The sequence below is a fragment of the Aquarana catesbeiana genome, linkage group LG02 (genome assembly GCF_042186555.1).
Source record: "Aquarana catesbeiana isolate 2022-GZ linkage group LG02, ASM4218655v1, whole genome shotgun sequence".
Classification (NCBI taxonomy): domain Eukaryota; kingdom Metazoa; phylum Chordata; class Amphibia; order Anura; family Ranidae; genus Aquarana; species Aquarana catesbeiana.
This window is the reverse complement of record NC_133325.1, coordinates 594274589-594288593: the sequence shown is the minus strand read 5'-3', so window position 1 is coordinate 594288593 and position 14005 is coordinate 594274589. Positions and strand designations below refer to the sequence as shown.

General features: G+C 39.1%; 1 protein-coding gene across 1 annotated transcript in view; it reads right to left on the bottom strand.

Annotated features, from left to right (window-relative positions):
- Nucleotides 1-1840: 1840 nt before the first annotated feature.
- Nucleotides 1841-14005, bottom strand: part of LOC141128786 (amine oxidase [flavin-containing]-like) — a 182771-nt gene continuing 170606 nt past the window's right edge. The window contains exon 15 of the mRNA XM_073616284.1: nucleotides 1841-12413. Within this exon, the coding sequence (XP_073472385.1) occupies nucleotides 12258-12413 (156 nt within the window). The 3' untranslated portion in view covers nucleotides 1841-12257. The remainder of the gene's footprint in view (nucleotides 12414-14005) is intronic.

Sequence of the window (14005 nt, the reverse complement as noted above, 5' to 3'; positions counted from 1 at the left end):
TCCTTCCCTCCTCTAGAAATTTTCACCCTGTTTCTCACAGCTCTCACTCTGACGGCACTGGGGAGGAGCAGTTTAGCCCAGGTTTGGCAATGCAAAGACACGATCTACTCATCACCTGGTCGTGGTTGACCAGTAGATTGCGATCGACGGGTTGCCGACCCCGGCTATTGCTTCCTCTTCAACATGTATAATAACTCAGGTGTCTCCATTGAGCAAGAAACTGTTCAAGTTCACTTTGTTGCCAGAAAGATGACACAATTCTAGCAGACATGTTCTAGGTCCTGAACGCCGTAAGATTGATTTTCGAGAGAAGTCGAGAATCTTCAAACAATATATTATGTGAATAATCACTTCAATTACCCAGTCAATTGAAAAGCAAATTCCTATTCACGTACAGTATTTCTTCTGCACGATTATATAATAGAAGCAAATATGTACACAATTTACAGTATTTTATAAAGATACTTAACTCCTTTAGTAAATCAACCCCAGCATGCAGAGCTCTACTAGACATCCAATGTAGTATAGTTTTAAAAAGCCACTAAAGACCATTTGAATCTCTGGCTGTTTGTTCAGCACAACTTTATAAACGCGAAACAGTGGAAAAAGAAAAGATTCTTCAGGAAAAGTATATATTTTACCACCTAAATGGTCACAGTGTTTGGACAAGGTCATCCAGTGGCCAGGGTAAAGTTGCTAAACTGTAATCCCTCCCCCATCCCCATGTGTGTGCCAAATAGTCCTCTGCAGCTAGAATCCCATTTCCAGCTGCCACCACAGCACCACTGCCCAGCTTCGGGTCTGCCAATCTTGTTTAATATTGATCAGAAAGTGCACATTGACATGGTGGGACCTTCCTGTGGTGTGTTCTCTGTGTTTTATGGTCTTCTTTTGCTGATTGTGAATAGCACCAGACCGTCCAGAAGCCACACATAAGGCAAGGCTTCCAGCAAAGGTCAGGGCCTCACATTTACATCTGAAGCCAGTGAGTAAAAAGCTGTCCATAGCAAACAACCAGGAGTCTTCCTTCCCAAGAAAAAAGGAACTCTAATCGGTTGCCATGGGGCACTTTCCCAAGTAGTCTGTTCCTGACACCGCCTGCTACCATCTTGTGTCATGCTCACTGTCTCCTGGCCTTGCACCTGCTGATTGGTGAGCACTGAGCCCCAACCCCACTTATTCCTTTATTTACTACAAAAAAAGCACATTACGGCCAGGATGAAGAAGGGGGTGTGTTCGGAGGGCAGAGGAAGAAGGAGTGGCATGGGGCCAAGTTTGGGATTTAAAGGTAGGTGGATAGGTAAGACGAGAGCATATGTGATTGCTAAGAGACAATGGAGACAGGAAGATGATAATGGGATGAAGACAGCAATGAGGGGAATTGACCCAGAAATGTCTGTCTGAGGGTCTGGGATACATAGTGAATGTGATTAAGAAGATGCAGCTTGCCAAATAGTACTCTTTTCCCCATATGAAAACATGCTCCTAGCTCCCTCCCAGCTCTGATGTTGCATACACGTTAACCATGCGAGACATGACATCAGGTAAGACTGCATTCATTTAGCATGAAGTTGGCATTCATCGTGCACCACCTTCCTGGGATAGTTGGAGGTAAATGTATGCATGTCCCTTTACTCTTGCCTATCCATAGACCTAGCATGGGTCCATTGAACTCCAAGATGGAAAAAAAATAAATGAACATAGATGTCACAAAAGAAGTGGATCTGTTCACGGATTCTCTCCTGATCAGAAAAGACATGGCCGATGTGTATGGGTTGTAAAGCTTAACAAATACCTTTTTGAACATGTGCTATACATAAAACCACACAGCTGCTGATGTTGAATTGTCACTTTTTATTTTGAAATTATAATTTGTTCATGTCTCAGATTTATACACAAGCTGTTCCAACAACTGCTTTTTTAACAATCAATGTTATAGCACTGCCACAGAGGCACTTGAACACACAATCTATTTAAGGCACAAACTACTGTAATACTATAATATGTCAAGTAGTAATCAAATACAAAGGGTACTTTCATTTAGACAAACATAACATCATTTCAACACCAAATGTGTTTTGCATCTATTGTAGTTACTTTGGATAATCTATATAAACTGCTCACTTGATATAGACCTGACACATGCAGAGTACATGAATTCTCAATTAGGTATGGGCTCAAATAAATGTTTAGCGGTTTCAATTAAAACATGCACATAACCATTCTCCTGAGAATATTTAGTCAATGAGATCCTAGGCTTGTTTAACAAAGAGATGCAAAGGCGACTGATGTGCTATCATACCCAAAAGTGTACCCAAACCCAAGAAAGAAAATGTAATGTATTACAGTCTGCCAATTCTTAGATGTGGTGGCTGCATCAAGTTATATTTTTTTCTGCCATTTTCCCTTTATTTTTACCTGGTACAGTAATACCTCGGATTGCGAGTAACGCGGTTAATGAGCGTTTGGAGCTATTATTTTTAAAAAATCCTGACTCGGTTTGTGAGCATTGTCTTGCAAAGCAAGCAGGATTCAAGCTTCTGCGGTGTGCAGTACCGCATTTGGCTAGAGGTGCGGGGGCACCGGTGACATTCAGAGCCGATCGGATGCACTCGGATGCACTCGGAGCCACTCGGAAACACTCCGAGCTTCCCCGAGTGTTTACGAATGCATCCGAGCGGCTTCGAGTGGTTTCCGAGTATCTCCGGCACACCCCCACCTCTGGCCACATGCGTTATTGCATACCATAGAAGTCACTGTGGAACGAATTATCTGAGTTTCCATTGACTTCTATGGGGAAACTCGATTTGATATACAAGTGCTTTGGATTACAATCATTCTTCTGGAACTAATTATACTCGTAATTTAAGGTTCCACCGTAATTCTGTCAATATCATACTTTGGGGCCTATGTGTAAATGTTTTCACATAAGATTCATACAACTTTTACCAAGGATTAATATTTTTTCTAATTGAATCCAATTAGAAAAATCTATACATTTTTGGTAAAAGTTGTATGAATGTATAAGTAGACCCCTTTGTGTCCTACGGCGAAAGACTCATTGTACTGTATTTTTTGGAGGAGCAGTGTAGTTACCCTAAAGCTGTTTCTAGATGGATCAAAATGCAGCTGGTTCAGGAGGGTCTGACTAAATTCCAATCTATCTAAAGCCTAGTACACATGAGCCGAATGTTGGAAGGCTAGTTCAATAGAAACCAGCGGATGCCACCCGACATTCTGCCGTGTGTACTGCAGCCAGTTGGACAAAAGCCGGCCGTTCGGCCAGCTTCTGTGGATGGGGCATGACCAAAAAAGGTCCTCTGATCGATTCCCGATGAGCGCTCTCAGTCAATGCTGAGTGCTGACCGGAGTGTTCTGGTGGGGGGGTCGTCCCCCTGTCAGAACACAATAGCACAGCAGGGGAGATCGCGGAGATAACATTGCATTGTTAGTACAGTGGCTTCTTCGTAGCTGTCAGGTTTTTTTGTGTTCAGCCCTGCCCGGTCGAACAAAATAAAACTATTAGTGTGTACTAGGCTTTTGGCCATTGGGTCTAACGATCGACTTCTGTCTAATGGGACTGTTAGGAATTTTTTCTTGATCAGCCGCCTGCAGCAAATGATCAGTGTATTCTGACTTCAGAGTCCTGTTGTCAGAATACAATGGCATAGTAGGAGGGATTCCTCCATCCCCCTCGCAGGTGTGCCCTTTGGGTGATTGAAAAAGAACAAGGCGTCTATGGCCAGCCTAAAGCTGAACTAACTGAATTTTGATCCATTCATGGCTGTTTCTATGAATGAATGAGTGACTTGTATAGCGCTACCTATGCGAACTGAATCGCCTCAGGGCGCTTTCTATCCCAGAGAAATTGATTTAATGATCGACTTCTCTCAAACTGGCTTGTTGGAAAATGTTCCTGTGATCAGCATTGCAGGTGCGTTACAGGGGGGATTCCTCCATCCACCTCGCTTTTTCATCGAAAACAAAACTGAGCCGTGTATGGCCAGCCTAAGCCCATGGTTATGAGTCAGTTTTTTTGGTTTAATTAAAAAAAACTGACTTGATTCCCCAGCCACACATTCCAGGTGGATGGGGGAATCCTCCTGCGTGTCTTCGTATTCTGAGAGCAGGAAGACAGGCAAAATCTTCTAACGGGGCAGTTGAACAGTAGTTGATTGGTAGATTGGCTTCTGTTAAACTACAGTGCCCATACTTGGATCAAAATTCAACCGGTCCCAGCTGAATCAGACAAATTTTGATCCCCGTATGACCAGCTTTAGACAGGACTATGTTAACCACATAAATAACTGGAGACAGTATAAATGATAAGAGAGCAACAAATGCAAAAATGTGTCATATTAAAAAAATTTCTGACAGGAAAAGCACTTAGGCAGGCCATACACGGTTCAAATCTCGGCCGGGTTCAGCTGCAATTATCACTATCAGCTGCTATAGCTGCTAGCAATAATCACTGTCTTCTCCTGGTGGGGACGGCTTCTCCCGTCTCCCCCCCCCCCCATTGGGAGCAAACAATTGCTCAGCAGGAGGGATTTCCCTGTCAGCACTGTCTGTGTTGAAGACGGAATCGTGCAAATTTCATTCCTGCAACCCGTGGTTGCAGAAAAGAAATTCACACCGTCTATGGCCTGCCTTATTCTTTGCGCTTATCTAGCATATATAACAAAACACTTTCGATGGTATATTTAACAGACCAAAGGGGAGTCAAAAAGAGAAGTTCATTGTTATCTCCCTTACAGTATATTATTGGTTGCATTGGGATACTGCACACCACTTTGTTTTGCACTATAATTAAATAAAGGTCATGTTACTCTTTACTGAAAAACAAATGATATGTTATCATAGTACATATATTTCCTTTTATATTGTATTATAAAAGCTACAGTAAAGCTGTAAGAAATATCCGCTGTTTATGGAGGATTTGCTTGATACAGGCTAGGCAAAAGGGTATAACAGACATTTGCTTTACATCAAGTTAAGCAAGGGAATAATCAAATGTGAAAAAGACATAGAAATTGCTCAGAGCTTTTCTTTTTAACAAGAGAGCCATTCCTTTAATCAAACAATATCCGGCTATGTGACAAACATTTTTACCCATATGTTCATCTGTTAAATATGAAGAAGGCAGCAGGTGCACTCAGTGGGACATACAACAGGAGGACTTTTCCAACTTAGTTTAATAAATGGCGATATTTCGATGGGACATAGCCTGCCTTTCTCAGGACTGTTTATCTGTTAAATATATTTATGGCTTAAAAAAGATCACTGATATTTAGTGTTTTTACAGTTTGCCAATAATACAAGTGAGGTACTGGCTGCTTTTTGCTTTTGGATACAAATTTTTGTACAATTACATTAAGCAATATTTGATGCTGTCTTGGTATCACGAAAGCATGAAAAATGATTGACTCAAAAATAATAAATATGTCCAACATTTTTTTTTTTTTTGTATGAATAGAGTAAGGAAGGGTTAAAACCCATCCGTTTATTTTTTCCTGTCTGTGTGCCATGGAGGGGGGGGGGGATTTCCCTCCATTATCTATTCTGGTAGAAGCAGCAGGAAGTAAACACAATTTTGATTAAGTTGGGGGGACTCCTTTCTTGGTTGTCACTGGGGCAGATATCCTTAAAGAAAGATTTAGCCTCATCTCTTCTTCTGGTGATAACTCTAAAATTCTAGATTTACAGTCAATTTTTGTCTGTGACACGGGTCACCAGGACAGGAGAGGGTAAATCTACCTAGCGTGAACACAACTGATGGGTTCTAATCCCTCCCTACACTATCCAAAACTAAGAAAGAAAAAGTTTTGGCTAAACATACACGTTAAGCTCTATTTGAGACATCTAACATTAGGGCATTAAGATTCGTTGACATTTCTTTGTATATTCACTATTTGTTCCCACCTCATGCAAGTAAATATGTAAACAGAATACAATGAATGCAAAATAAACCTTATATTAGTGTGAAGAGTAGTTCATCCTAAACTGAAAGGTTGACAATGAACTGATTGCTTATGTATTCCAATGATACTAAAGCAGTAACCATCACCAATAATGTGTGGCTTTTGAATGAATACTGAACTAAAATAAAAGTGCACCTGTACCCAAACCATGGTCATAAAAACATTTACATATTCTTAACAAGCAGTAAAATAATAAATACAATTAAAACAAGCCATCAATGACCTCTCTAACTGCCTGCATGGTGAATTAATTCATTCTTAAAAGAGAAGTATGGGAATTTTTTTTGTTCATACTTACCTAGGTGGATGCAGCGTTCAATGCTGCATCTGTCCCCCTGCGCCTCTACACTGAAAACCGAGGGATCAAATACCGCCGATAACCGTGAGCAGAGAGCTGTAGACTGTCAGTCACAGCTCTCTGCACAGCTCCCTCCTCACTCACTGAAACGCTGAGCTGTAGAGGGGGCGGAGTGGGCCATCTAGACGGGTCTCAGTCCAGGCACCTGGCGGATCCAGACTTTATTGTCACGATGATGCAGTGCCTGGACTGAAATCCGTGACGTCAGCAGAGAGCGGACTTTAGCCCAATCTCTGCTCAAAACAGGTCACAGAAGTGCAAAACGAATTGCAATTCTGTAACCCATAGGAGAAGCCCAGCCAAACAAGCTTTGGCTGGACTTCTCCTTTAAAGATCCTCAAAGATCACAGCAAAGACTCTAAAATATGTTTTAGTAGGTTTGTAGCAGGGAAAATCACCATCAGATAAAACCAGGAAGTGCTTCCATGAGGTGTAATCAGCTCCAGTAAAGTCGTGGCATTAAAGATAAAAGATTGCCAATGTAGCATGATATCGTATAAACTAGAAATATATTAGGACAATTGTTGGTGCACTCACATTTTCAGCATAAAATACAGGCATTGGTTGGTGCCTGTTGGTGTGTCAAACGCTTAAAATCCTCGGCATCCAGAAGTTAACCACCGCACATGTGTGGTGATGTACGTACGTCCCGCCCCTGATTAAGCCTCATGGAAGCACTTCCTGGTTTTATCTGATGCTGATCTTCCCTTACCACTGTGGCTGGTGAGCCGGTATACACACATGCATTTGTTGACCACTTTAACAGGGAGTCACACGAGATCTGGTAAGCAGGATTCAAGTGCGAGGGGTGTCACTGGGTCTACTTCAGAATCTCCTACCTATCACAATGGTCGTGGGGCTATTATTTTCAATGGACTTTGGGAATTTTATATACAAATTATTGGACATTTTTTGCTACAATCACAGTGCTGCACTATTTTTGTTTTATATTTGTTGTGTTGTTGTTTTTGTATCATAAACAGCAGCTTTCTGAGTTTTATTCTGGCACAGATTTGTTTTTTATTAATCTATGTAATTTATATAGCGTGCATTGCCCTGAGCACAGGCTCACTTTAAAGTAAACCTTTCAGAATTCTGGACAACTCAATCTAAACATACTTATGATGAAACAGTTCATGGTCAAACGATCAGTAGATTCATATATATTGGCAAGTGAAATTATATATAGAAATTTTAACTTCTCTAGTACAAATCAAGCTTAGTCCTGCCTCTTTATTCCTCAGCATCCTAAATGGTTCTTTAATATGAAGAATAGCATGACTTACCAATAAGGAGATTTGTGAGCTGAAAAGTGGCATTTTCACCCTTGCTTTTACAGGAAAAGTAAACTATTACATATTGAAGATGATTTACTAAAGAAGTAGACTATTCAAAGTGCATATTCAACATGCACAGTGAAGGTTCAGTTAAACTAGGTAAACATGTATCGAAATACAACCAGTTCAGCAGAAATGTAATGAATTTCGGTCCATGTGTACCCCTGTCTGTTCAACAGAAGCTGATCATTAGACTGGCTTCTATGGAAAGGCCCTCCTGGAAAATCAGTATTTGATCAGTGTTTGCAGCTAATGGCCGAGGTGCTGACAGAATCCCCCCCTGTCAGAATACAATAGTGTGGCAGTGGAGATCCCTGCATCCATATTGTTTGTGTGGATGCAGGGATCTGTCAATTTTTTTTTTGTTCAATCCCCCTCTTAAATGAGAACAAAACTGTCCATATAGACCCTGCTTTAGTTTCACCTAAATTCAATCACCCAATCGGGTTTTAATTTCCCTTGCATATAGGTATTCAAAGTAAACACAGCTTAATCCTATTTACTTTTTTAGGTGAGCATTCAGTATGCAAAACTAACATTCTCTACTACTTTGGTACGTCAACCTCATTGTCTACATACCTATCGAAGAGGAAGTGGGTCCTGAGACCTGATTGGCTGGGAGTCCTAAGACTGGCTAGGAGGAGAATCAGGAAGACAATAGTGAATATTAATTTGCTACTGTCACACAACTGGGTGGACTCAGGGCGCAGTACTCTGTGCCCCAAGCCCACCATTTTTTGATGGACGTAAAGGCAGCGATCACCGCCCCAGCATGAGAAGGACGGCCAGAGACCTCCTTACCTTAGGAGGCAGGTGACAAGGATCTGGGGTAGGGCTGCTGGTGCTCGCTCCAGCTACTCCTCGCTCTGGAGCTTCTCCTCCAGGTCGAAGAGGAAGTGGGTCCTGAGACCCGATTGGCCGGGAGTCCTAGGACTCCCTGGCCAATTGGGTCTCAGGACCCGTTTTCTGATTTGCCGGGAAGAGAATCAGGAAGACAATAGTGAATATTAATTTGCTACTGTCATACAATTGGGTGGACTCAGGGCGCAGTGCTCTGTGCCCCGAGCCCATCATTTTTGAAGCCAATTAGAGCCTCAGGCTCTAATCACGTGCTTCAAAAAAAAAAAACCCAGTTGAAATCCATGCGTCCAGCTCCCTGCATGTAGATTAGGGGTCCGGCGCATGGATTAGGGCTTGTTGTTTGGATTGTTTGGACAAGCTGCCACTGACTACACCTAAAAGACTTGATGAGAGAGAGAGACATAAGGATTGCTTGAATGTTAAGTGGCAGTCTATCAATGTCTCTAGTTCACATGTATAGGCCTCATTCATGGCATAAAAGCAAAAGTAAAATTAAATCACTGGCCTGTGGGGTCCATAGGGAGGATGTTATAGATGACAAGTGAGTATTTAGTGGATGTTTTTGGGTTTTCCTGGTTTTCTGTTTGCTTTAATTATTCAACACTCAGGGAAATAAACATTTTATTGTTGTGTTGCCTTATGCATTTTGTATCTATTGCTCTTGTTGTATCATTTTATCAGATGCTTTGCAGAAATTGTTTCCACATTTACAGTATATTAGCCACAGTTTTTTTATATTTGGACAAATATTATAATTCACATTTACAATCAATATTTGTACAATTTGTACATTTAGCTACATGATTAGTTTATATTTTTCACGTTTTTACTTATTTATCAGCCCATACCTTGAAATATCTAAACATTGTGATTTAAGAACCCCTAAAATCCACCAATACATCACAAAATGTTCCCAAGTAAGCTCAGTTTATTAGGATCTACAAAGTTCTTTGAAGAATATTGTCAAAGTTTATATTTTGCAATAATGCTTCAAAATTTGTCCACTAATAACTCTATTTAGGTTTCCACATACATATTTTCTAAGCTCACATACAAATTTCATAACCTTACATAAAATTTCAACAAGTGCTATCGGTCACTGACACATACAGCATAGAATAGTATACAGATTACAGACACTAAAAAGCTGATATCAGATTCCACTGTATATTTCTATTTTAAATATGAAGAGGACCATTTAAATCTTCTCCAGGCTTCCCCTTAAATGTCCTAACACAAAGTACCACCTTTAGCCATTTGTACTAGCAAGAAATAATTTATAACAAGTGAACATAGAGAATTATGCACCTTTTTTCATTTTTTCCAATTAAAAATATTAGATATATTGACATGATTTAACAATTTAACTGCTGAAGGTCTGTACCTAAATTGTTATTTGGAAGGCCCCAGAATTGTATTCCTTTTCCCTTCAGCTGTGGATATTTTTTCTTTTATTTATCTATAAAATATATTTTAAAATAATTTTATGTTAATCTACACATTAACATTTGTGTCTGTGTTCTTCAAACATTCTTTTTTTTACATTGGTGCAATTTTGTAAATTAACAATATAATAAAACCATATTTGGTATTTTGTTTAAGGGACTGCTGTTGACCCACTCATATGTTCATTAATCATAATGAAGGGAATAAAGAGACCGATATGGGTATCCTATCTTATAGCTCCATTTTTTGGGAGGGGGGAATAGTGATTATTTGATACAGCAGAGAATTGTTGGGTTGATTTATACAGGAATTAAAATTCATATTAAAGCTACAACAGTTTAAGGCGAGATTAGTTGTACAAAAAATTAGGTAGATTTCTGTGTTGCCTTGCACATTTGGATTGTTAAGTCTACTTTGATGAATAAAGGTTTTCTTTAAAGACCAACTGAAGTCTAACACAAATTATAACCGTGTACTCTTACAAAGATTTGTGCTTGTAAATGCCCTAGGATAGTTTTTTCTCTCAGTAAAAATGCTGCTTCCTGCCTTTGTCACACAGACTTGTACTGCAGAGGAAAAAAGGGGGCGTGTGTGGCTGGTTATGTTACTGAATGTTAATTTCTGAGTGCACCAGGTCTAACACTGATGCCTACTGCAAAGTCATATTTAGACACCCTGAGCATCTACTGTATCGGGCAAATGGAGGTAAAACTATGAATATGGAAATTATTAGTATAATGCTTAGCTGACTGCATATCTATATCTATGACTTCACTTTGGCTTATTTGGACAAACTTATCTGTCTATTTAAGTATTACATGCCTTGATGACATTATTTTGAATGAAATGCATTGGTAGGAGCTAAGGAGCTACAGCAGTGATGACATCACAGCCGCCACGGCCGGGGTGTTTCATGTGATCTATTGTACTATGCGATTTACTCCTGCCTTGTTGTAAGTAGTTTTAACCTTTATTAAAAAAGATTAAACCTCAAATTACTACACTATGAGTAAATCATCTTGGCTGTATGGTAATCCACTCTTGAATCCTGGCTCTTGATATCCATCCATCCCATGGGGATACTCTGATAAAGCGCAGCCAGACCTCTATCTTGGAGTCATATTGGCTGGTAATCAGCTTGTGAGTGGGGTGTGCACACATTGGAACATGGGATCCTGATAACATTTAAGTGTTGACATGAACTTTTTTTTGCACAAAAGCACTTTCTTCTTTTTCTGATGGACTTTATTGGACTATTTATGAATTTTTTGCAATCACTTTGATATATGCACACAGGATTTCTTGATCCATATAAGAATTTTTACTTGTTTGGCTGAGTATTATTATGATTTTATGCACTTTATATTGATAGCACAACATAATTTTGGTTTCATTGGTTTATGTATTGTTTATGCGGATGCGAGATAATCCCATTTGTTTACATATTTACTTTATTTGGTTGATGACACTTTTGCGCAACACATTTTTTGGTTTATTATTAAAACTGAAAGACTTGCTTAAAATCAAACATCACAATTTTCAAGCTGTACATTTATGAATCTGCCCCATGGATAGGCAGGACACACTCTGTCAACATGAGCTTGACAGCTCACAAATAGACCCCATCTCTGAAAGTCAGCCCTGCCAATCCCCTTCCACTATCTATAGAGGGTGCTTTTAGGCAGTGACTTGACAAAACCCATGTGGTTTTGATCATGTGGAAGTATTATTAGACACACATTACAAAGATAGCAGAGTCAGGTTTAATAAAGATAACAGCAGGCACCTTGTGTTACTTGTAGGGTTTTCTGTTTTAAAAGCTAAAAAGATGACAGATTCACTTTAAAGTACATCAATAAACATTATCTAGATAACACATAAAGAGGTATAATGATCCGTTATGTATCCTGAGGTAATATATATTGTTAATAGTAAGTTAACCATTTAGTAATTCACTCATTGTCTCTAATATAATAAGGTAGTTTTTAAATTTTCACCAAATGGTTATGCCAAGTTTAACTTATAAAATCAGTATTAAAAATAAGAAAAGAAAAAAAATCTATTATAAAATTACAAATGGCCAACTACAGTTAATATTGTATTCAATAAATTAAATATATTCTATTTTAAAAACTTAAACGTCACAGTCATATAACTCCAGGGGTGTTTTAAATATAAAATAACACTTTACATTCACGCATTAACATCTGAATGTGGAAATATTTCACAAAATTGAAGGTGAATATATACTGGAATATGGATTGTTAATCAATGTTAATTCCGAAAGAGAAGGCCCTTTCTATAAAGCATCAGACCTAAAGCAGCTGTTGATGTAAGCAACGATGAAAATCCAAGTAGCTTTAGTAAGCCTGGCACTGATGGTATATTCCTTTCCCAAAAGGTAGTTGTAATTGATAGGGCTGGAATATCCTACAAAAAAAAAAAAAAAAAATCAAAGATCATACTATTATACCCACACTTTATATTACGAATTTAAATTGTACTATAAACAACAAATAATATAAGCTTACATTTTTATTCCATCCTAAACTTAAGTTTTCATTTTAGCTAGAGTACAGGAGGGTTAAAACCACTTTTACATGTGTATTGCTATCCATGTTGGTTAGAATTTTACTAATTCTGTCTGGGTGACCCATAAATGTTAATCAGTCTTTAATGAGCAGTATTTTTTAGCAAGTGGAAATATATCCTGCAACAAACAATATACATATTAGTTGGGCTTTTGTTAAATGGCAGATGCAGCTTGCTTTCAGGCACATTCAGGCTACATTTTCCATCAGTATGATATACTTCTAAGATCATTCATAGTTCATTGACATGTGCATGTGAACAGTAGTTGACCTCCTTCTGATCTGCATTTGACTTTGTTCTAAGCTGTATTAACCTACTAAGTGGTTTTTGCATTTTCTTTGACTTGTATGGGAAGAGAAGCAGTACTGAGGATCCAAGCCCCACAACTAAAATCCAGGCAAACAGTTATAGATAAAGATGATAAGCATATAACTGCTAAACACATTGTATTTCTGTCCTTTCATTCCTGAGATTTACACAGCCCTATCTGGAAGGACAGAGAACCAGATTTTTCTGTGGTGTAGTTTATTCATGTTTATAAATATTGTATTCTATTGGAAGAGCCAACATTCTGTTTGTTCCCCTGGAGCGCTGTCTCCAAATGAACTAAACAGCTCCGTCTGTTCAGGTGATCATACTTCACCCACCTAAAAATTAATTTTGGCCAAACCTTTATACTCATATAGTATATTGTTGAAGAATATGCCTTATCTTTGGGTCAACATTGTTGTAAATCCTGTATTACCACCTTTACCTACAGGTAAGCCTATATTAAGGCGTACCTGTGGGTACCGTGAATATCTCCTAAACTTGCACCATTTAGGAGATATTCACTATATACTCTTGCACCTAAGTCATCGGTGCATGCTCACTTTAGCTGTTTTTAAAGGGCCTGTGCTGTGACCCACGGCTCCTGCGCGCATGCACGGGAGTGACATCATCGTGGCTTCAGCCAAGCACAGTGCCGGAGCACGCAAACCCGGAAATAACTCCAGGAAACACGTCGCCAGTCACAGCGGTGTATGGGGACCACTGCAACAGCATCAATCTAAGGTAAATATTTCATACGGAGCTAGTATGTGATGCATACTAGCTCATTATGCCTTTGCCTTGCAGTTTTTTTTGATGGGTTTTCCCTCAGAAGCGGCAAAGCACTTTGCCTTTATTTTTTCACCTCTAAATATACATTCACATTGGGGGAATTAATAAAAAGTGTCTAAGACAAACTTTGTCAACTGGAGCACAGCCAATAAGCTTTATTGTCTAAGTTATGTGGAAAAGATAAATTCTGATTGGATGCTGTGGACAATAGCACCAGTTGAGAAAGAACTCATTTCAGACATTCTTTATTACCGTATTTATCGGCGTATAACACGCACAGGCCTATAACACGCACATTCATTTTAAGAGGGAAGTTTCAGGAAAAAAAC